The 24,623-nt window shown below is 41.0% G+C and overlaps 1 protein-coding gene across 4 annotated transcripts in view; it reads right to left on the reverse strand.

The window, feature by feature from the left end:
• TMEM181 (transmembrane protein 181) overlaps positions 1-24,623 on the reverse strand; it is a 102,922-nt gene that overhangs the window by 11,013 nt on the left and 67,286 nt on the right. For all 4 annotated transcript variants that reach the window (XM_036766570.1, XM_036766568.1, XM_036766567.1 and 1 more), the window contains 8 exons: positions 21,123-21,213; positions 20,626-20,747; positions 18,151-18,270; positions 14,677-14,757; positions 7,637-7,736; positions 6,708-6,838; positions 6,320-6,411; positions 4,396-4,453 (listed from right to left, as the gene is read on the reverse strand). In XM_036766570.1, coding sequence (XP_036622465.1) covers positions 4,396-4,453; positions 6,320-6,411; positions 6,708-6,838; positions 7,637-7,736; positions 14,677-14,757; positions 18,151-18,270; positions 20,626-20,747; positions 21,123-21,213 — 795 coding nt within the window. The remainder of the gene's footprint in view (positions 1-4,395; positions 4,454-6,319; positions 6,412-6,707; positions 6,839-7,636; positions 7,737-14,676; positions 14,758-18,150; positions 18,271-20,625; positions 20,748-21,122; positions 21,214-24,623) is intronic.

A 24,623-nucleotide genomic window follows, 5' to 3' on the forward strand; every position in this document is an offset into this window, starting at 1 on the left:
CTCAGTGCAATGGGTGCCTTTCCTTAGACCATTTATATATCTCCTTCCTTCCCACCTCAAAACAAAAACAAAGCAAGCATTGCGCCACATACACCATGGGCACATAAATGATGCTGATGATGACTGACGGCTGCTGAGGATGCTCATGTGCAGCCAAATGGAGAGGCCTCTCTGACAGGATGTGATAGTCTAGGCCACACCAAGGGAAGACCGAACCCCTGGGGCCCCAAGCAACCTAGTGGCCAATTCTTAGGGGATGGAGATGTTGTCCAGGGCACCACGGTGTACGGGGTCCCTGTTGCTGGACATGGAATTGTCTCTAAGACAGAAGATCTACCATCTGGCCTTCCACCAGAAGCCCAAGACTGTGAGAGCTACACTCTCACATGGTAGCAGAGCAAAAAGAGCACTTGACTTGTTGTGAAAAGAAATATGAATTGGAATCCTAACTCCTTAGGAACTCTGTGACCATGGGCAACTTATTTCACCTCTTTCTGGGCCTCGATTTCCTCATCTGAGAAATGGGGATCATTAACTTGCCTCATGGAATTGTTGGGATGATCAAATGAGACATCGTACACAATGTACTCTGCAAATCTTATGACTCTACAAAAACACCAGATATTGTAATTATGGTTCCTATGACAGCCACTTCACCTGGTTGGAGGGGAAGGAAGTGGCTGGTCATGCCACAAGGGGAATGATCTGGGGGATGCTGGGGGTTTATGGACAAAGAGGGGTGTCCTGGTTCTGAAACTCTCCCTCCAGTGAGGACAAATTACTAGGATGGCCACGGGGGATACAGGCCTCCAGCTGGTAAGGAAATAGAGGGAAGAAAGCCTAGGATGTAAGAAGGATTTGTATAGGGCATACTTCCTGGGGATTAAGATGAATCTCAGTGGTCTCAGTCCAGTAACTACGGCCAAACATTATCACAGGCATGCGGGCACTACCTTTATCAAATAGGGGACAACTCCCTTAGGACAGACTAGGTATCTTGGTTCTTTGCCTTGTTTGTAAGAACGACTTTACTGCATGACAGAAAGAACACTGGACTGGGAGTTGGGAGGGAAGGAGGGAGGAGGCAGGGAAGGAGAAAGGAAGAGAGAAGGAAGGATCCGTTAAGTGCTTGCTATGTGCCAGGGCTGTGCTAAATGCTTTACAAAGCCTATCACATCTGATCCTCGCAACAACCCTGGGAGGGAGGTGCTGTTATTATCCTCATTTTACAGGTGAGGAAACCGAGGCAGACAGAAAGTTAAGAGACTTGCCCAGGGTCACGCAGCTAGTAAGTATCTGAGGCTGGATCTGACCTCAGAAATTCTGACTCCAGGCTCTGTCTACTGCACCACCTAGTTGCCCAGGAGGAGGTAACCACAGTTCTGGTCTTGGCACTCACAATAAGTAGCCGTGTGGTCTTTCATAAATCACTTAACTTATCTGGACTTCAAATTCCTCACCCATCAAGTAAGCTAATCCCTAAGGAGGCAACTAGGTGGCTCAGTGATAAAGGCCTGGACTCAGGAAGACCCGGGTTCGAATCCATCCTCGGACACTGACTGTATGACCCTAGACAAGTCACTCAGCCTCTGCGTGCCTCAGTTTCCTCATCTGTAAAGTGGAGATGATAATAGCACCTACCTCTCAAAATTGTTGGGAGGATAAAATGAGATAAAAGCTGAAAACACCTGGCTTAGGGCCTGGCACATGGCGCACGCTTCATAAATGCCTCCTCTCCTCCCTTTCCTTCTAGGATCTTTCCAACTTGAACATTCTATGGTCTTCTTCTGAAAAGGCTAGACTCCACTACCAGAAGTGCTATTTGGGGGATGGGTTCCGAAGAGTGCTCAGGAGCTCTGGCGTCATCAATATGATAAGAGACCTGTCAAGTGCTTCAGAAGCAAGAAGGACACACATCACCAGGAAACTTTGGCAAGGGACCAGTGAGTGACTCTGAAGCCCCCTAGTGGCTCGCTTTTCCACTGCAGCCCGAGTGGCAAGAAAATCATAGCCTTGATTAACTCTTCAAAGTTTACAAAGTGCTTTCTTCAGAATCACCTCCTTGAGAAAGGTAGTATGTATATCACTACCCCCATTTGCAGATTTTAAAAATGGGCATCAGAGAAGTTCAGTGTCTTACCAATGGTCACACAGCTAACACCACAGAACAGATCTGAATTCAAATCTCTTGACTCATAAGTACAGCCTCCTTTCTACTAGGCAATGGAAGAGCATACTCTATAAAATATAAAGCAAAATTCTCTCTTCAAGCGTATGAGTTCTGGTTGCCAAAGACCTCATGTGACCCATTACTGGGCTAAGGTCCTGGTACAGGAAGGCTCATACCAATTTTTCAAATAAACTCATCTTTCAATGAAGTCTCCACACACCTCTCAATCACAGAATCTTCTCAAAGTGGAAGAGGCTCAGAGACCATAGTCCAACTCCTACCTGAACAAAACCCCACTTCTCCAACACCCCAGACAGAAGTCAGCTGGCGTTTGCTTGAAGACCTCCAATGAGGAAGAACACACTCCCTTCCAAGGAAGCACGTTCCACTTACACGGAATTTAATTTAATCCCTCTTGCTCTTGACAGCCTTCAAATACTTGAACCCAGCTGTCATGTTCCCCTTGTATCTTCTATTTTTCAGGTGAAACAATCCCAATTCCTTCAACTAATCTTCACTTGGTATCATCTCAAGGCTCTTCAACATTCCAGCTGCTTTCTTCTGAATGTTCTCTAGTTTATCTTTGCCCTTCCAAAAACATGGCACCTAGGACTGAATGCGATATTCTAGGTGTGTTATGATCAGAACAAAGTACTACAGGACTATCACCTCTCCTCCATCATAGATGCTCTCTGCCTTTCTTAATACGTACTGAAATCACATTAGAGATTTTGGCTAAATTGCCTTATACTGACCTTGTAGTTCACGAAAACCCCCTTTTTGGATGAACTGATTTCTTTCTCCATCATCTACTCAGAAGTTGTTTTTTTAACCAAAGGTTAGACTTTACATGACTATTCCTATTAAATTTCATTTTATTACACTGGGCCCAACCTTTGGACTTATCAGAATCTTTTTGGAGTGTCTCTGTTCTCCAATGTAATAGCTGTCCCTCCTAACATTTCTTCTCTGGCCCCAAGTTTGGTAATTAAAATTATGATTAGTCAGTCAACAAGCATTTATTAAATGCTTCCTATGTGCCAGGCACTGGGCTAAGTATTGGGAGTACAAAGAAAGCCAAAAACATTTTCCCCACCCTCAAAGAGCTCACATTCTAATGAGGGAAACGATATCTAAATAACCACATACACACAAGAAGCGCACAGAATAGACGGAAAACAATCTCAGAGGGATGGTGCTAGCAGCAGAAGGAACCAGGAGAGACCTGCTGCAGGAGGTGGGATTTGAGCTGAGTCTTGAAGTGACAGGGAAGCAACAGGAGGAGTTGCAGAGGGAGAACATTCCAGGAATGGGGGACAGTGAAACGGCAGAGTCCAGAGACAGAACACTTTGTGCAAGTAGGCTAACATAGCTGGACTGGAGAGTGTGGAAGGGAGAAAGGTGTTAAGGAAAGTGGACAGGCAGGAAGGGAGCAGGTGTGAAGGGTTTAAATGCTAAACAGAGGGCTTTAGAGTTGTTCCTGGAGTTACTAGGAAGCCACTTGAGCATACAGTGTGAGAGTATGGGGCGAGGCCAAGTTCAGACCTGGGCTTTAGGAAAATCCCTTTGGCAATAAAATGGAAAATGGATTGAAGTAGAAGAGTTAGGGTCACCGAGGAACAGCCCAGCTCTGTTTATATACCCAAAAGGAAGAAATGAGTGTCAGAAACCTAGCTACCAACAGACAACATGAAGAATCACCAAATCATAGATACCTACCTTTCCACCCAACTAAACAACTGATTCAATGAACAATAAAACAAAGCTTGCTTTTAAGTTGGCTATGACTGGGTAAGAATACAAACAATTTTTTTTCTCTTTCTTGGCAGATCAGGAACAACCTATCAAGAATTCTGGGAAATGAAAAGCCCAGGTGAAGGATGATATTTCTTGCACACTTTTCTCAGGAAGTTTCCAATTTCAAAACTTTCCTTAACCCTTCTAGATATTAAATGACCCAGTTCCAAAAGACCGATTTAAAATAATACAATTCCAGGGGCAGCTAGGTGGCACAGTGAGTAGAGCACCAGCCCTGGAATCAGGAGGACCTGACTTCAAATGCAGCCTCAGACACTTGATACACTTACTAGCTGGGTGAACTTGGGCAAGTCACTTAACCCCAATTGCCCTGCCTTCCCCCCTCCAAAAAAAAAAAAAAGAAAGAAAAAAGAAAAAAAGTATACAATTCAAACACTACTTTATAAACTGATTTCACAAACACTTACCTGAAAATTGCCAGTGTCGACTCTATACTGGTACATTGGGTCATGTAATTCATTTACCCTAACAAAAAAAAAGTATCAAAGATCAGACATTAATATATACCTTTGCCCTCGATTATTCACTTTTAATAAGTGTCTGATTATGGCTGGCTAATATGACAAAAAAGGAAAATGATAAATGTTGGAGGGGATGTGGGAAAACCGGGACATTAATGGACTGTTGGTGGATTTGTGAACTGATCCAACCATTCAGGAGGGCAATTTGGAACTATGCCCAAAGTGCTATAAAACTGTGCATACCCTTTGATCCAGCAATACCACTGCTGGGTCTACATCCCAAAGACATAAGAAAAAGGGAAAAAGACCTATTTGTACAAAAGTATTTATAGCAGCTCTTTTTGTGGTGGCTATGTATTAGAAATTGAGAGGATGTTCATCAATTGGGGAATGGCTAAACAAGCTGTAACATATGATTGTGATGGAAAGTTATTGTACTATAAGAAATGACAAGCAGGCTGATTTCAGAAAAACCTGGAAAGACATATATGAATTGCTATAAAGTGAAGTGAACAGAACCAGAAGAACATTGTACACAGTAATAGCAATACTGTGCAATGAAGAACTGTAAGTGACTTAGCTCTTCTCAGCAATACAACGATCCAAGACAATCCCAAAGGATTTAGATGAAGCATGCTCTCTGCTTCCAGAGAAAGAACTGACACCGTCTGAATATGGACTGAAGCATGCTACTTTTCACTTTCTTTCCTTCTTTCTTACTCGAGTCTTCTTGTACAAAATGACTAATATCGAAATGTTGTACACTATTACTTACCATCTTAGGGAGGAGGGAAAGGATGGAAGGAGGAATAGAGTTTGTAACTCAAAACTTTCAAAAAATGTTAAAAACTGTTTTAACATTTAATTGAGGAAAAAATAAATATTTTAAAAGTTATCTTATTTTTAAAAAAACACCATCAACAAATTTAAAACTTTTTAAAAGCAATCCCAAGTTTTCCAGAAATCCTAACCTCATGCCTTACATTTAAAAAAAAAAAAAAGCAATTTTGTTAACTCAGGATAAGTTCACACAATTGGTGCTCTGCAGTCAATGGCAGAATATGGCTCTCAGTGAGAAATGTAGCATTTTCTTACTAAAGTTTCCAATTTAAAGACTGTTTCATCTGCAAGTCCTATATTTGACAATTCTTCCACAGACACCCTTTGACAATGTTGGTGTCCTTTCCCCCCAAAAGATGTGTCCAGCTACACAGTAGCACTGAAGGATAAAAGACCATAAAGAAAAATGACTAACCAGAGTAAAGGTCTAGAATAACTGGCTAACAATAATGATCTTATAGACAAACAAGAACTAAAAGGGAGTGAACAGTGAGGATGAGCTTAGAACTCTGTAACATCACTTGCTATGACATTGCATTGGACACAACATTGGCCAAAGCACGCTCTACAACCTAGCAACTACCTGAGCATCTCTAGCACCCAAGTTAAAAAAGGAACCCCATGGTTATACTATGTTTGCAGGAGAGCATAAATACTGACAAAGAACATCCACGGTAATCTGACTGGAAGAAGGGCTAAAGATACAACAAACAAGGCAATGCTAAATACATGAGTAACTAACATGGGACCAGTTTCACATCTTTTCTAAAATAAAGCATTTTGCTTGTACAGTCAGAGAAACCCAAAATGAAGCAGGTCTTCTCCATCTCTGGCTACCACCACCTCCTATATATCCCTTTAGTTCTGAGAATAAAACAGTCACTTCTTAGTACAGATATAAAATGTATTCCAGCAGGTTCCTCTTAGATGACCTTTCAACATATGAAGAGACTACAGATTTTTATGATGGCTGTCTTCCTTTCTCAAGGGCTTTTGGGCATTGCATTTAGTACACAATGAAATTACTCACGTTTGCCAAATTCCTAATGTGACAGACGCCAACCACAGTAGTCCAACAATAAAGAATTTAGGAAAATAGAATGTTAAACATTTTCTTTCTCCCTATTGAGACAAAAAGAAAGAAGAGAAACTCTTATTAGTGATATTAATTGCAGCAAAGACTTGCCTTTAGGTAATTTTAGATTATTATGATTTAACATTCATATAGTTTGTACAGAGCATTAAGCAGAGGACTGGACTGTCCCTGTAGATGTACTTGTCCTTGAAAAGCTAGGGCAGCCCAGAGCAAGACAGAAAAAAAGGCCACTGTGGAAATGCTACCACCTTAGCAGTAGGAAAGCAATGAATGGCTGACTTTTTACAGCTTCCTGCAGAATAGCTGACTGTCCTCTGCTCACCTGTACCCGGATCCCATGATAGACACACAGCCAGAAGAGTAACAACGCACAGAGGAACACAGACTGGAAGAGGTCATCCAGCATGCCAGGAAACCAACTGTTCACCAGGAAGGAGAGGGGGAAGAATGGATCTGGAAGATAATATTCAAATACATTACTACAAAAGGGCTAGTAATAACTCACATTTATAAAGTGCTTTACAAAGCACTTTCTTCATAATGACCCAGAGGTAAAGCAGGCAATGAAAAGTTTTATTACCCTCATTTTACAGATTGAGAAACTGAGGCATGGAGAAGTGACTTGCCCAAGGCCACATAGCTCCACGTAAACCATACTGCTTTCTCTGATCATTATTAAGAAGGCAAGAGGAGGGTGGGGAAAATTCATCACCTCCTTTTTCCCCCCAAGGCTGATCCAAAGGCTCTGGTTTTTTTTTTTTAAAAAACCTGAAAGCAAATTAACAGATTGTTCTAGCAATAATCACTGAGTGCCGTATGCTGTCGCCATTGGATCCCCGCTGCAGGCATGGGAATCCAGAATGCTGTCTGCACCGGGAGCACACCAATTTTGGAGCAGGTAATGAAGAGCAGACAGCAGCATTTGGCTACCTTCAGCAAAAATTCCTAGAACTGCTGTGTCTGTAGCTCTTCCAAATTTTAACTACCAAAAATGTCACTCATTTGTTAAGGATAATAACTACTAGCTACATGTCGTGCTAAACATGAACCACTAAGAGGCAGCACATCAGGGATTCAGGCTGGGTAACCATAAGATGAACATCTTATTTCTGAGCCCATGAGTTGGTATTAAAAGGTAGGAGATTAAATGACCTCTAAAGGGACCTTCCAATGCTAAATCTTAGGATGGTAGGTTCTATGAGATTTGTTGAAGTGAGTTATAGAAATGGGGGAGGGGGAGAAGGTACCCACCATTATAGAGCAGTAGCAGGGGCAACAATATGGACATCCATTTTTGTTCAATTCCCCAGTCTCTCATGGAGAATTTCCGGAGGGAATGTGCAAACAGGCACTGCAAACCAGACCAACAGCTCAGGTTAACTGCTAAAAAGAGACACATCTTTGCTCACATCTTATCAGTCATGGTGCTTGTTACAGCTGTCATTCTTTTCTGAGAGGCACTGTGCCCTGTCATTGTTCTAGCCTCCTGAATCAATCGATGGTTTGAGTACCAGACTAAGACCTCGCTGAGTTTCGTCCTGGGATAAATGAAGTACTGTCATCCCCTGGAGTAATCAACTGACAATGGAGATAACGATGGTGAAATCATTGCTAATGGGCCCCCCTAACGAGACAGGTCACAAATAGCTATCGTAAGGACACAGTCAGAAGCTGAAATGTAACGAACATAAATCACTTGGAACAAAATAATCAGCCCTCACCATCTCCCTCCTGAGGCAGGCTGATAACATTATTCCTGATTCAGAGATGGAACAGGCAAAGAAAGGAAGACGGGCTATTTGCTCAAAAGCCCAGATGCTAAATGGCAGGGCCAGTATTACATGGTATTCCTCAGTTAATTGAGCCACCTTGCCTCTCAAGACAGCCATCTATAGGGCTCCCCAAGCAGTTCTCATGAAGAAGCAGCAATTGGGCTCCTGCAGGAAAGGCGAAGATGAACAGATCTAGAGCCTGCCTCAGTTTAGGCATTTTCAAAATGCCTCCTTTAGAATACCTCCAAATGCTCAAAGCACTTGGCAGAAGCTTCTCCACTTTGGACTACTTTTAAAGAGTAAATGTCTTATAACAAGTTGGTCCTCCTGACCTTAACAAGCCTGAACCTATACCATCTCCCACATTGCCAACAGGATCAATGAAAATGGTTCACCTTCTGGCTTTGTGAATGAGCAAACTAAGCTATTATCAAAGTAGCTCACTTGTTGAAAAGGATGGGTATAAGAATTTTTTATGAAGTGACCTTTTAAAAAAAAATCTAATTTTGTGAAAACGGACCTGATACTGACCAATAAGGAGAAACTAGTTGTTGAAGTAGAAGTGGTAGGAATCTTGAGGGATGTCATTTGGGGTTTGTGATAGAGAAGGAATGGAAAGCTAGGCATAATCTAACACATATCCAGCATTTTATTAGAAGACATTTTGAAATGTTCAGAGAAAGGCTAGATAGGATTCTGTGGCCTAAAAATTCTCCAGGTAGGTTGACCCAGCATGGGAAGCTCTCAAGAATGAAATTTTGAAGACAGAAATACAAGTGATTCTCATCAAGAGGAGAAAGGGAAAATCTAACTTAAGAAAAATATGTGGATGAACACCAACTAAATCATATTTTTTAAAAATCAGGTATAGATTATGGCAGCTAAGCGACTGAGGACTGGCCCCAGTGAAAGCACGACTGCATAAAGGCAGTAACAAAAGCACTCAGGAGCTCCCTCTTAAGGTGCAGATCCAAATCCGAGTCACCAGTCTCTCCCAAGTCTGCCACAACCAGAAACCTTTCTCGCTTTCTCTTGACATTGTGAGAGTGCTATGCAACACTCTGGCTGTCCACCGCCCATCTTTCACTGCCACATGACCGATCCTTATTGTCTCTCATACTTGACGATATCTTTTAGTCTTGTTCTCCGGAGCTCCTCAGTGCTTGTGTTGGAGCCTGCTCACACTCACCGTACACTTTTCCACTGGATAACTATATTCCATGTCTAGCCACCATGTTGTAGTACCAGAAGAATGTTGATATTCAAACAGCAGGCTTTTGTTTTAATGGCAAGGAATAAGGAAGTTTTGCAATTTCCCGAGGGCAATCCAGTCTATTCTCCCTCCTCTTCAACTATGGATCCAACTCACTGTCCATCTGTATCGTCTATCCCATACGTATCTCCTGATGGGCAAGCTTCATGGTGTGCCTATCCAAATGAATGCTGAAATGTGGGCAATATTCTTCATCCACTTGGTCTTTGCTGAGTGGAGAGACAAGCCAAACTCCTCTGATACAAAGACAAAAGTGAAACAGTCCTTCTTCTCAAGGAGCTTACAATATATATAGCTAGGTCTGACTGTAGAGCTCTTGCAGGCGGCTCTGCAATACACTAACTGCATCAAGGCCCAGAATAATGTCATTCACAAATAAGCGTGTCTAGAGGACTTTACCATCCATAGAGAATCTGTCTTCTACTTGAATTCTTCACTGAGTCTTCTCCGTCATAGTGGTGAATATCTCTGGCAAGCATACATCTGCGTGCTTACTCCTCATCTGATGTTTATTATCAGTGATGTTGAATGGGTTTTTTTCTGGGATTATATCTTACAAGAAATCTTAAATGATGTTTACATACAACAAGATAACTTGCTGTTAAAGAGCCTAGGTGGCACTTTCTTTTCCCATATCAAATGCTTTTGAATCATAACAAATAATAAGCACATTGGGACCTTATATTCTTCTGCATCTTTTAGTTAATTGTGAAATGGTAACAACATGGTCCCTTGCTCAGAATACTGCTTATGAAAGCCTGCTTATTCCATATAAATATCCTCATTGAAGATGCCTTCGATTGGTATATAGACAACTCTCATAGACTTTGTTTAGATGGAAAAGTAGGCATAGCAGTTGGTAGCTATATTTAGTCACCTCCTTTTTCTTCCCATATTAATAAGGTCTGAGTGTTATTTGCCCATCTGAGACTTCATGTATTAGTTTCTTGATGCTCTCACAACTGTTCTACCTCAAGCACAGATCTCTTGACCACTATTTGGTCCAGTTCAGCTGCTTCCCCCATCTCTGTTCTCTGCAATGCCAGTTCTATCTCTTCTATAAGTATGTGTAGCACTGTGATATTAGGACCCAAATGTGGCAGTTCCATGGTCTGTGATGGAGAAAACAGTTTGTTATAATGACTTTTGCAAATCTCTTCTTCTGTCTGAAGTCCTTCCATTTTCACCCTTGAGTTCCCCTGGGATAATCTTATTTAGCTGGATATCTTGCCAAGCTTTCTTTAAACTGGCTTTACTCTGCAGGGCTTTTCTCTGCTTTATGAGATGGTACTGCTCATAATCATCTCTTTCCCTCCTTCAAAAGCTTTTACCAAAAAAGCGTATACGTTATCCCAATGATGCCTTTAGCACCCATCTTTCTCAGTTTGGCAAGAAAGCACTAAAGTACTTTCTGAGATCTTTTGTTCTCCTTGTGGCAATTAATTTACATTTTTCTACTTTAAAACTGAAGCTAAGCTACGTAAAGCTTAAGCTAAGTTAGGGACAAGAGGGAGACAAAGAATGTGATAAGCCCCACAGATAAAGGTAAATGGGACAGTGATAATGGAGTGAAAACACAATTAATTCAATTCTTACTTCATTTCTGGTTTTTTACTAAGTAAAATGACTTCTAGACTGAAAAGGACTAAACAAAAATGGTTCAAAGAAAACTGAAACCCAAGAGAAGTGGGGAGATGGAAAGAGAGCACCCAACTGCCCTCAAACTGTCACCAGACCTGGACGAGCTACATCCCAGACTACTAAAAGAACTGAAGGATATGGTTAATGAGCTCTTGTCTGCTGGGTTTCAACCTCAATAATAGTAAACAATGTAATAAAGCAGCTCCCCGCAAATGCTAATGTAATCTTGGGGAACATTAACAGAAGCATATTGTTGGTCTGTAGCTAGGTAGTTCCAAAATACTTTGCCTTTGCTGGGCTACATCTAGGATCACACGGGACCATAGGTTTACAGCTCAAGGGGGACTCACAGACTGTGTAGTCCAACCACCTCATTTTAAAACTGTGGAAAGTGAAGGCCAAAGGGGTCAGGTGAATGATTTGCTCAAGGTCACACAGGAAGTATGTGGCAGGGCTGGGATCCAAACCTCTGACTCCAAAACCAGTGCTCTTTCCACCACTAAGTCCTACGTACACACAACGTGTGAGCTGGAACAGACCTCAGAAATCATCTAATCCAGCCTCTTCCCTTGAGACTCAAGGAAACAGACCCAGAGAGGGGAATGGACTTACTGAAAGTCCTACAGCAACTCAGAAGTACAGCTTGAGCCCGGGAGCTAGGTCTCCAAATGACCAACCCACTACACTATGCAGTCTCTCTAGGGTGAATACTATATAAAGTCATTTTCTTTCCACCTAAGTGTTTAAAATGCAACTTTAAGTTAATACATAACAATATGGTTATATCATTTTTAAAGAGTAGCTTTTGGTTAAGAAGAGATTCTTACATTCTTAGACGTTTTTATTATAGTTAGCCAAACTGTAGAACCAACACGACTTACATTAAAAAAAAACACTAAAGCTAATGCATTTATTGGCCTTGGGCTTCATTAAAAGCAGCATGATGTCCGCAGCTAGGGAGTGACAGTCCCAAAACTGCAACTCCATATATACAATGCTAGAACTAGAGGGAACTTCAGAAATCTAGCTCACTCTCCCATATGAGAGGTAAGGAAATCCACAGTTTAAAAAAAAATGTTCAAAAGTCTAATCTATGAAATATAGCATAGAGATGATATCTTTAATGGAATGAGAACAATGGTTTGTGTTTTGTTCTGCTTTTTGAAGTGGTCTCTAACGATTTCCATTAGGCACCAATTTCACCAAAACAATAAAAGGAAACAAAACAATCAAATTCCCAATGGATTCTTATTTCCTATGATACAATTTCTAGCTCATTCTACCTGCCTTTCAAGTACCTGCGTGTGTGGCATGATTTCAGTCCTTTCATCATCCTGATCAGCCTTATCTGGATAGCAAGGAGTAGTGGGCTCAGGACGCCTGGCTTTGAAGCTGGCCTCATATACTTTACCAGTTGTGTGATCATGGAAAGTCCCATATTTTCTCAGACCCTCAGTTTCTTCATCTATAAAGTGAAGTTAATAATACCTGTACTACCTGCCTCACCTTAAAGTGTAATATGAGCCTAGTCATGATGATGTTCTGGGTTGTCAATGTCCTCCCCAAAACGTACCACCACCCATCTACCCATACTCCATATGGTCTGACTGGGACACTGGGGGATGGACACTGAGCCTCTATGAATGTGGCCGAATGAGGCTTGATTTAGAGCTTAGTCACAAGTACAGAGGCACTGGGGCATTGCTGCATTCACTAGAAGAGAGGAGTTCACCGGAAGCTCAGTCCTTCTTGCACATATCCTCAACTCCCAAACAGCTGCCACCAAATGAGGTCTATGATGAGGGGGAATCTAACATGGCAGAATCCAATCACATACTCACACAGCACCTTTGGGTCCTTTCCAACTCCTAAGTCTATAGCCTATGATCATGGAGTTAGAATGAGAAGGAACTTTAGAGTTCACAGAATCACAGAACCATAGATTTCAAGGTGAAAGGGATCCTAGAGGCCACTGAATGCAACCTCCTCATTTTAAGGAAACTGAGGTTAAGAGAGTTTAAGTGACTAGCCCAGAATCACACAACTAGTGAGTTATCACAGACAGGATTTGAACACAGGTCTTCCTGACTCCCAGTCCAGTTCTCTAGCCATTCTACCACACTGCCTCTGCCTCTCTCTAAGACCCCATCATGGATAACACCTGGGCAGTGCACTGAAATGGATCTGGAGCCCAGGGCCTCAGATTCCTAATTTGGTATTCTTTCCAGGCTACCATGTTGCCCCTCCCTTCAAGAAATTTATGAATCTCCCAAGTCTACCAAGCAGCAAGGTTCCCTTTAGTGGCACCTGGAGTAGGCACATACACTACTACTGGATGTATCTAGGGAATGATCCCTACTGCCCATCATATATCAGGGGAAAAAGCCAGTAAAGACAAAGTCCTCAATCACACCCCTTGGCACTGTGTCAGGGAATATCATTCTGCCAGAAGGAATATATCCCTTTCCATTTGTTGTGTATTTACTTCTTCAAAGAATAGGTCATTATGTCATTATGTTCACCTGTTATTTCCAAGTTCAGATAGTTTTCCTATAAATGTTCCTATGTGTTTTCTAACTTAGAAAACAAATTTGGCAAAGAACTCTGCAACGCATGCTTTCTAAAACCTCTACTCAATGCCTCATTTGCCATGGCAAGGCAAAGAGGAGGTTTCTAGTTTGGAAGCTCTTGCCAAGTTTGCCAAATAGAAAGCCAAGATGTGGTGGATCCAGAGTTGAAGAAAGCTCATTTTAAGTATACCATGTTTCCTTTGTGGCAGGTGAGAGTATGCATTACTTAATATGATAAGAATAATACCCTCCCCCCATCTAGCATAAATCTAGTTATAAAATAATTAGAGGGTGGAATTCTTAACCTCTTTTTGTGTCATGGACCTTTGGCAATTTGGTGAAGCCTATGAACCCTTTCTCAGAATAAAATAAAATACATAGAATCGATTACAAAGGAAACTAATTATACTGAAACATTCTCATTCTCTCTCTCTCTCTCCCCCTCTCCATATATATATATATATGTATATATATGTATAAATATTTAAAAAACAAGTGCACAGAGAACAAATTAAGAACCCTTCCTACAGGGGATAAAGGTAGAAGATGGGGATTAGACCTGTGATTTCACTGTTACAGAAAGGAAATCCCCTCAATCAATGCAGGTCAGTCCCTTCTCTGCCATTTATAGTCTTAAAGAGAGGTTAAATTAATTGCCTGGAGTCACACAGACAACACATGTCCAACGCGGGGCTTGATCCAAGATCTTTCTGGCCAGTTCTCTGTCTACTACACCACACTGCCTCTCCAGTAACTATGGCCATATTAAACCATAATCCTTACTAACAGATACCGTATTACTACTTGAGGGTACTCTTTTCCTTAAGGAACTGCAGTTTGCTACCAGACATATTAAGTATCTACTAACATATTACAAAATATCACTTCGTAGAAGATCCTAAAGAATTCAGTTACACGTTCTAAGTTGTTAGAAGTTGTTTTCTAAATAGCTCTTTTTTTAAATCACTAATTAAACTAGTTCTATACTCATTGGAAGAATTTTTAAATACAGATTGACAGATGAAGAGCACTTACAGTGACCATGAATGTAAACACCACAAAGACAAATCGGAACCAAATTTCCACTTGCGAAAAGGATGGATTGTAAGTCCTCCACTGTAAAGGAAAAAAAAAAGAGAATAATCTTAATTGATGTAGCTGAAAATGATTCAAAAAATGCTATTTCATAGGATGATAGATCTAGAACATGAAAGGCTTTTATAGGTGAACTAGTTCAACTCCTTTGTTTTACAGATTAGGAAAGTGAGGTCCAGAAAGTTTAAGCAATTTGTCTAAGATTGCAGAGTTTTAAGTAGCAGTGCTGAGAGTAAAACTCAGGTCCTCTTACTCCACATTCAGCATTCTTTTCACTGCACTACCCTGATTTTGGCAAGTCAACTCTCATGTGGATGTGGCATTATTTAAATTTCCATATACTAAGAGCATTTGTACATTAAGCATTTCACCAGAAAATGAACTCTGCCTGCCCTTTAAAGATGACAGATAATTTCTTTCATTAACCAATAAGCACTGGCCAAAAGCCTCTGCACGCTGCCACTTGGCACAGCAGAACAGAACTTCCTGAAGCAGCTGCCCCTATTTAGTAGCAGTATCACAAAAACTTACGGAGAAAACAGAGGCACTTTGCTACAGTGGAGAGATTAATTCGAACAGAGACTTTGCTCAAAGTGAAAATACTGGCTCTCTTAACAGCTGTGTGGTTTCACTTATGCTATATGGATGTTTTATAGAAATGGGATATTACTGCATGATGATTTGGCACCAGTACAAAAAGCAGGGCTGCAGCTAATCCTCGGTTTGATCACCAAATTTCTTTTTTTTCTTTTTTTGGGGGGGTGGTGGTGGTAGTGGTGGTGGTGGTCATGGGACCTAGAATTCACTGATACAGGGAACTCTCAGTGAATATATGTTAATATACAAAGTGTCATTTAACCCGCAACTTACAATCTGTTTATAGAATAGGCTGGGGCATTAAAAGGTTAAGTGACCTGCTGCGTCACAGCCTGTGTGACAGAAGTGAATTAATCCCCATGCCTTCCTCACTGTGAGGCCAGCACTCCAGCCCTGGTACAAACTGACTCTAGTAATCACCAAATGTCTCCCCTAACCACAGATGTCACTACCATCCATACAGTTGTAATGAGCTAATAATACCAGATGCATCTGAGCTATACAAACCCGGGGCAGTAGCTATCTTACTACAGTCATTATACCTGTGAGGATGTCACCAATAATTAGTAAATAAGAGAAGTGCGACCGTTAACTACCATGGATTTTCTGTAAAGGTGCTTAGCATCATATTTGGTACATTTAAGAAAGGAGAATCAAAGCCTCCTATATAAATAAAAAGGGGTAAAGTCAGAAGTTTCCTCTCTCAGGAGCTGGCCACCAACCATCCAAGAGTAACACATCCTGCTTTTACATACTCGACTTTTAGGAGTAGTAGTGCTGAAGCTACTTTCTCTCCAACTGCTCACTTAATGGAGAGATCTGGAAAGAAAAAGGAAAGGAACTGTGAAGGGGGAAGGAGAAGGAAGGACGGAGAAAAAAGTCAGGGAGCAGTGTTGTTGGTACTTCTCCTGAAGAACTGCACTCATTACACATTTTAAGAAATACCACAAATTCCTGGGTTTGTCATCTTTTCCCTTTACCCTGAATTTCAAGAATGTTTTCCTCCATCTAACTTTCCACCAATAAGCAGCTTCATCTGTAATGGCAGATAACTAGACATCTGAACTGGTTCCTTTGGGTATACAAGCACAGCCCCTCAGCTGAGTGTTCATTTGTGTCCGACCCTGGGGAGGATGCAAGACAATAGGGTAAGAACATCTAGTTATCTGGGCTCACTTGGGCACCAGAATACATCATCACAACCCCATGGAATACAAATTAGGTTCTCACTTAGCTGCCTGAAGTCAGATGACATTAGAAACAAAGAGATGCTCAAAGAGGTTAAATAGTTTGCCTAGAATCATGTAATTCATTAATATTAGAGTCGGGAACAGAACTTAGAAATAGTCCTTTCTGTTGTACAAGTAGATTTGCAAAAGTAAAAGCTTTTGAACTTCAAAGATCATTTTGGAAATAATGATTATTTTCCCATGGACCCTGAGCAGTGTCAGTCAATTTGCTAGCTCCAGCTTCAAAGTCCCTTTGCCATTCAAAAACTATAGGAAAGGCTTCACTTTCCTCTTTCAGGAAGAGAACCAGCTCATTTCATGATGCCTGAAGATCCCTTTTGAAACCAGCATTTTACCTCCTATTTTGAGCCATTCTGCATCACCACAACCCCCAACACAAAATCTTTTTGGTCTAATTGTATCCTTTTGGAGTAAAGGAATTCCCAAGCAGGCTGAGTGGAAACACCTCAAGGAATAACTAGGTTAATTGCTATGCACAGCTCTTCAAATGCTTTCATCTAACCTTCAGAGATTCTGCCCTGAACAGGAAAGCCACAGAGGCCACCAGGGGAGTCAATTATGCTTCCCTCTAAAGCTGCTGCCAACATGAGCTCAGACCTACTTGCAGATCAAATTCCTAATTTCTTCACTCAGAGATTTCAACAGGGAAACACCATAGTTTAAAGGGAAGCAAAAAGATCTCAAAGGAATATCTAGAAAAAAAAAACACAATACATTATTCCTGGCTTCAGAACCCTATAACCAAGCCTCTGCCACTGTTTCATTCTGGAACTTCCCACAGAACCTGGAGTCTACTTACCCAGAGCATCCAACTACCTCAGGAGCCCTTTCACCTTGGAAGGTCATTCTGTAAGGCCCACCCCCTTCTCCCACTTGTGAGTGCCTCCATTTTGTGGAGGAATCCAAGCTGTCACTCACTGCCTCCTGGGTCCATTCCTGGCTTTCAGACTTTATAACCAGGCTCTCTCTCATGCAGGACACACTGGATACCTTCATTTACACCCCAGGCCCTTGACACCCCCTCCCCCCACCTTCATACTTCCCCTTTTCAGCTCCCTTTGGGGTGTGGTCTTGTCTTTTTGTTTGTATTCATATGCCCAGCACTTAGTACAGTGCTTGGCACATAGTAAGTGCTTAAAAAAATCTGTTTCCTTCCTCCTAAATTTATAATCCTACCCTTCCTACACTAAACTTCAAGTCCAGGAACCAAAGCTTCCATTGCCAGTGTTGCCTCCTGAAAGCCCTATTTGGAATATATATGTAGAGCCTATATCAGGGGAGGCAGGAGGGAAGGGGAGAAAATTTAAAACTTGTGGAAGTGAATGTTGAAAACTAAAATTAAATAAACTAATAAAAAATTGCATTAAATTTTAAAAAAGTCCTATCTGCTTTGGTGTTTTATACAGGATCTGAGAATTTATAGTTAGGCTGGAAAGTACCCTAACCCCCTGATGCTTTTGGCTGGCCAGACTCAATCAATTCAGACACTGTCAACAGTTCAACTCTACAAAAGGCCCCAGAGCAGAGTGGAGGTAGGTGGGGATGTGTGCTACACTGGCGTACTTACTGTGAAGTTCACATCTTTGATGGGGATCTTCAGAGCTTTCATGTCCTCAAATCCCACGATGACAGTATACTGAGTGTAATTCAAATATCCAAGGTGAGCCACAATGATTTCAGCACATTTCTGTAAATAAAAGAAGTCCTGGCTAATTCAAGCTGTCATCCCCAAGATCTACTTTATAGGCAAGGAAATTCATGAAAAGCAAAATTTCAAAGACAAGGCAGAAGATCAGAACTAGACAGGAGGGAGCAACAGCAAAGAAACATAGTGACTGCCATCCAGCTTCCAGACAGGTAGCAAGGCAGTGGAGTGATCAGTACTGTGCTTAGAGTGAGCAAAACCTAAGTTCAGATCCAGCCTCAGACACTTTCTAGTTGTGTGACCTTGGGCAAGTCAAGCCACCTGGATTTGCCTCGGTTTCCTCAACTGCAAAGTGGTGATAACACCACCACCTACCTCGAAGAGTTGTTATGAGTCTCAAATAAGATACTGTCTGTAAGTGCTTTAGCACAGTGCCTGGCACATAGTAGGTGCTATTTAAATGCTTTCCCCCTTCTCTTCCCCTCCCCTCCATCCTACATGACTATCACATCTCCTTAAGTCTAAATTTTGGAAGAAAGGACAAAGTAGTGGCTTTTTTAAAAGTGTAAATGGCAGCATTTATGGCTTCTTAATACAACCCCTAAAAATTAAAAATAAAAGAACGATCACCTTGGAAAATCATCGGGAGACTGCTTCAAGCAGAGACTGGGTAAGCAGCTGGCAGAGATGGTGCTGAAGGGATTCATGTATAAAGAAGGGGTTAGACTAGATAGTCTCTCCTGATTCTACTATTAACATAAATGTAAAGGTGGGGAGTTTTTTGGTATAGACTTGTGATTTCATCAAGAACTCACAGTGAGGAAACTCCCTCTACCTCTACAAACCAATTATCATTCTGGAACTTAAAGTCTTAGAGAACTGCCTAGACTACTGAGAGGTTAAGAGAGTTTTATCCAGGGTCACAGAGCCAATGTGCATCAGAACCTAGTCTTGAATCTTCAGCCTTCAGGTCTTCTTGAATCCAAAATTCACTCTCTAACCCAGGCGTGGGGAGCCTACAGCCTGGAGGCCACATGTGGCCCTCTAGGTCCTCAAGTGTGGCCCTTCGACTGAATCCAAACTTCAGAGAACAAATCCCCTTAATAAAAAGATTTGTTCTATAAAATCTGGACTCAGTCAAAAGGTCGCACCTGAGGACCTAGAATGCCACATGTGGCTTTGAGGTCGCAGGTGCCCCACCTCTGGTCTATCCCATGCTGCCTCTCTACATTTCATAAACACATTAATGCAGTGGGGTGCAGAGAGACTGAAAGCTGAATAGTTAAAACAATCAACAAACTACCGCAATTAATTAGCCCCAGCTTGACCTTTTCTCCTAAATGTATTCTGGCAATTATAAATTTCAGTTAGTTCCAAGTTTGCTGATTTTTTCTCCCTTTTTAGAATGCTACATCTTGAGTTTCCCGAGCTAAATATCCTACATCTTGACCTGCATTAGACTGTCTAGTCTATACCAAACACAAAAGCTAGATAAGAATAACTGGGGCTTATTTACCAAGTGGGCTGGGTTTTTTAATTGTATTAAAATTAAGAATAGAAGCTCTTCGCCTTAGCCCCAATACTTCTATAGGTTTGTATCTATCCCAGAGCTCAGCAGGGCAGAGATTTAAAGCCAGTAAGAAAGACGGAGTACTTAGTAAAGGATACACACAACTGTGACCAAAAAGAAAGAAATAAAAAAAGGACAAGTTGTGAACTGTTATTGTTCAAGTTGTTTCAGTCGTGTCTGACTCTTTGCAACTCTCTTTTAGGTTTTCTTGGCAAAGATACTGGAGTGGTTTGTCATTTCCCTCTCCAGCTCTTTTTACAGATGAGGAACTGAGGCAAACAAGGTTAAGGGACAAAACTTCTGTTGATTAGAACTGATAAGAATATGAAGCTTTTAAGGGTGGGAAAGTATGTCCTCAACCCTTGGGATAAAAGACAAAATATTCCCTTAAGAAATTTAAAATTCTTCTACAGAAGGGCTTCTTAACCTGGGGTCTATGACTTTGATTTTTTTAGAAAACATTTTGATAACTGGATTTCAACATTATTGGCTTCCTTGGTCATCCTATATATTTTATTTTATGCTAAATTTAAAAATATCATCCTGAGAAGCAGAATGCCAAAGAAGATTAAGAACTTCTGTTCTAGGGGGATCTAACACGTATGTAAGCAAGTAACTACAAGGTAATTTCAAGCGGTAGATAGTACTAACAATTCAAGGAAATCAAGACAGGCCTTACTGAGGAGCTAGAAGCTGGGAGGGATTCTATGGAGCAGAAGTAAGAAGAGACCTCTTCCTAGACCACTTGGGTAAAGACATGTCAGCAGAGATGTAACTTCATATACAAGGAACAGGTTCAATTCCCATTAAGGATCCTTAGCACATACCCCGGCACAGCTGAGGGTCCTTGTCCGATTGTGAACTTTGTTATGTACAAATGTCTTGCTTGCACCTTGGGTCACACCATCTACTTTCACGGTCATATAAAAGCTTGTCTGGATTGTAGTGTCTACAAAAAGGAAAACGAAACAGAAGGAAAAAAGGAGCGTGTCAATAAGAGGTCAGGCCCTACCATGGGCACCAAATTTCCTATCAGTCTTGCTAATTGGCTAGTTACGGTCACCATGATAAACTGTAAAGGGCCCCAGTGATCTCAAGGTGGTGCTACTGAGTGCGTCTCAAATGGCTTTAGAAAGATACACTCCTATCCCCCATAGCTATCAACTGCAATAAACTCAAAAGCAAATTCTTTCATGAACAGTGATATTAGATTTTTTCCCTCCACATAATGTCTTCCCGCATGAGAGGGCCATTTTCAGTCTTTGTAGGACTAGAATATGATGCTTTACAGAAAGAAAAGCTGTCCCCCAATCAGTCTTCTTACCATCCGATTGATCCAGCTGAATAACACATGTCAGCCATAACTGTTGATTATAAGTAGAAAGTGGTCCTGAATTGAGAAGAAATGGCTTTAGCTGAGGAAAAAGGAGGGGGAAGAAAGAGCAAAGAGTCAGTCAATCAGCATAACTCCCTGATCCTGCTGAACAAATCACCCCAGCATAAAGGACTTACATTTTACCTTTCACATTGTGGGCTCCAGTTATTGTTCTGAAAATAGAAATATACACATTTTTCCCTTTGATGGTATAAATTAAATTATGCGCCAGTGACAAGGCTGAGGGCCTGACAATCTGCTCCGATCAATTTCATTCCCTTATTAGATCCTGAGCACAGTTTTCATAGCCTAGAGCTATTGGGAATAAGGGGGAGAGTCCTACTTTTAATCCAGAGAAAATGCAAAGTGTGAAGGAAACCAAGAAAAAAAAAGGAGAAAAAATAGCATACACAAAATAAAAACATACAACAAAGGAAATGTTTTCAATAGTTACAATTCAGTTTGTATCCAGAACCATTAATTCTGTACGCTGTTCTAAACCCATCTCTGATGATGCCTGGTTTTTTGTTTGCTCTGTGAAAGATTTGGTCTTCTCACCAAAGTTTACAGGGATTCACTCACAGGGTCAGGGTCAGGGTCAGGGTCATGGAGAGAGGCAATTAGGAGATTAGAATTCAATCCTAGCTCCAACAAAGAAGACTAGAGTTCAAATCCCAGCTCTGGTACTTATTATTATTTATTTATTACCTGGACAAATTATTTAACCCCTCTGGACCTCAGTTTCTTTATCTATAAAATGAGGCAGTTAGACTAAATGGCCTCTAATATCCCTCCCAGCTTTCAATCTAAATCCTATGAACGTTACTAGCTGAGTTAACCCCTAGGCGAATTTCTTAACCTCTCTACCTCAGCTTTCTCATTTGTCAATGGGGTAGTAACAGCACTTGTGTTACCTACTGCAAAGGAAAGCATTCTGAAAACCTTAGGGAGATAGTTCTGCTATAACACTTTTTTTTGAAAATGTGAATTTGTTCATGATCACTGTATTAGGGAACAATCTGAACATAATGGGAATTTCACATTTATTTGTTCTGTATTTTATGAGAAACAGCATGCACCCCTTCACAGTAAGTCATAAGCTGCAGCTCTTGTGATGCCCCAGCCCAGAGCTGGGAACTTCCAGCAGGAGGCTGAAGTGGTGGGCACCACCACAATCTAATGGAACAAAGATAGTTTTCAACATTCATTTTTATAAGACTTTGAGTCCCAAATTTTTTCTCTCTTCTTCCCCTCCCCAAGACAGTAAGCAATCTGATATAGGTTATACATGTACAATCATATTAAACAAATTTCCACATTAGTCATGTTGTGAAAGAAGAATCAGAACAAAAGGGAAAAACCATGAGAAAGAAAAAACAAAAAAAGTGAAAATAGTATGCTTTGATCTGAATTCAGACTCCATAGTGTTCTTTCTCTGGACGTGGATAGCATTTTCTATCATCTGTCTTCCAGAATTGCCTTGGATCATCATATTGCTGAGAAACGCTACGTCCATCACAGTTGATTATCATACAATGTTGCTGTTACTGTATACAATGTTCTCCTGGTTCTGCTCATTTCACTTTGCATCAGTTCATGTAAGTCTTTCCAGGTTTTTCTGAAATCTGCCAGCTCATCATTTCTTATAGCACAATAGTATTCCATTACACCCATATATCACAACTTGTTCAGCCATTCCCCAATTGATGGGCATTCCCTCAATTTCCTATTCTTTGCCACCATAAAAAGAGCTGCTATAAATATTTTTGTATATGTGGGTCCATGAATGTATTTCTTAACTATTTAACACACACAGAAATGCACTACCATTTTTATTAGGTTCCTATTTTTTTCCTATGTATCACTGACAAAATTTTTGAGTGCAGTGCTTCTAACCTCCTTTTCCCCATAAGACCTACAGTTTTTTATTTTAAGATTTTGTATAGCACAGTAATTTTTGGGAACTCATGCTGCTTTATAGTAGAACTGACTGTACAATAAATGTGAGTTATTATCATTATCATCATGAAGGATACTGAGTTTTCAAAAGCTACTGTACTAGCACCAGCACTTCAAAAGTGGATCTTTTACTAAGTGTAACTTGATGAACCTCACCCAGTTATAAAGAAAAAGTTCTATGCCGGGTTTTCTGAGTTTTTGGGGGATACAGAGATATACTGAGTCCAGTCATAGCTTGGCTATATGGAATCTCTCTGTGATTTGGTTCTTACCCAAAAGCTTCTGTTTTAGAGGCAATTCCCTCTAAAAGGACATCTGCCTAAGTATCATTCCATCTTTCCCTATATCTTACATACTCTAACTCCGTTCTTCCTCTTCACTAATACCTCTAATCTCTCCACCCCTCAGTTCTTTCCAAGACATCATCCCTACACAGGATATACTCTTCAACCTTCCCCTATTTTGACCTCTTGGTGAACCAACTCAACTCTAAACTATGCTCTTTGTCCCCTGGTACTATCTGATCACTCCCTGCAAAGCACGAGCCCTGAATTACTCCCACCATCTACCTCCTTTGCTCCTATGCACACCCTATGAATGGAGCTAAAGGAACTCACAAAACTAAGCTGAGTGGACCCTCTACAAATTTGTTATCTAATCTCAAATAGGCCTTTACTGCAGCCTTCTATTCCTCCCTAAACAATTCATTATCCCACTCTCTTCAGTAGCTGTTCCAAACCTTCCCATCTTTCTTCAAACTTCTCATGGTACTTGTTCCACTCACTCTCTTAACTCACTACATATTTCACTGAAGAAATTGAGACCATTCCCCTACAGCACTCCAATCTCTCTTCCTCTTCATCTCACCATTGAGACAGATTCCTCCACCATATTTTCCTTCACAAAGATCTCAGGTGAAGGAGTGGCTCTTCTTGCCAACGAAAACCCATCAAAAAAACTCAACAAGCATTTAAGTATCTGCTACATACATGCATGCACCCTTGATCCCATCCCCTCTCAGACTCTCCAGTAAATTGTTCCTACTATTATGTCCACTGTCTTATCTTCATACTCTTCCTAGCTACTGGTTCCTTTCTTGCTGCCTACAAATTTGCCTATGTTTCCCCCCATCCTTAAAACCCTCACTTGATCCTTCCATCTCTGTCAGTTATTGTCCTATATTCCTAAATTCCCCTTCCTGGCTAACTCTCCAAAGTTAATTGCCAGATCTAATGGCCTTTTCTCAATGATCTTTGCAACATTTGACACTGTTGCTTACCCTTTCCTCCTGACTACTCTCTATTTTCTAGGTTTTCATGACTCTGCTTTCTCATGACTCTCCTCTTATCTATTCAACTAGTCCTCCTCAGTTTCCTTTTCTGGTTCTTCCTCCAGGCTACCAAAGTTCTGTCCTGGGCCCTCTTCTCTTTTCTTCCTATACTATTTTCACTTGGTGAGCTAGTTCTTCAGATCCCATGAGTTCAATTACCA

This window comes from Trichosurus vulpecula, chromosome 7 (genome assembly GCF_011100635.1).
Source record: "Trichosurus vulpecula isolate mTriVul1 chromosome 7, mTriVul1.pri, whole genome shotgun sequence".
NCBI classification, from domain to species: Eukaryota; Metazoa; Chordata; class Mammalia; order Diprotodontia; family Phalangeridae; genus Trichosurus; species Trichosurus vulpecula.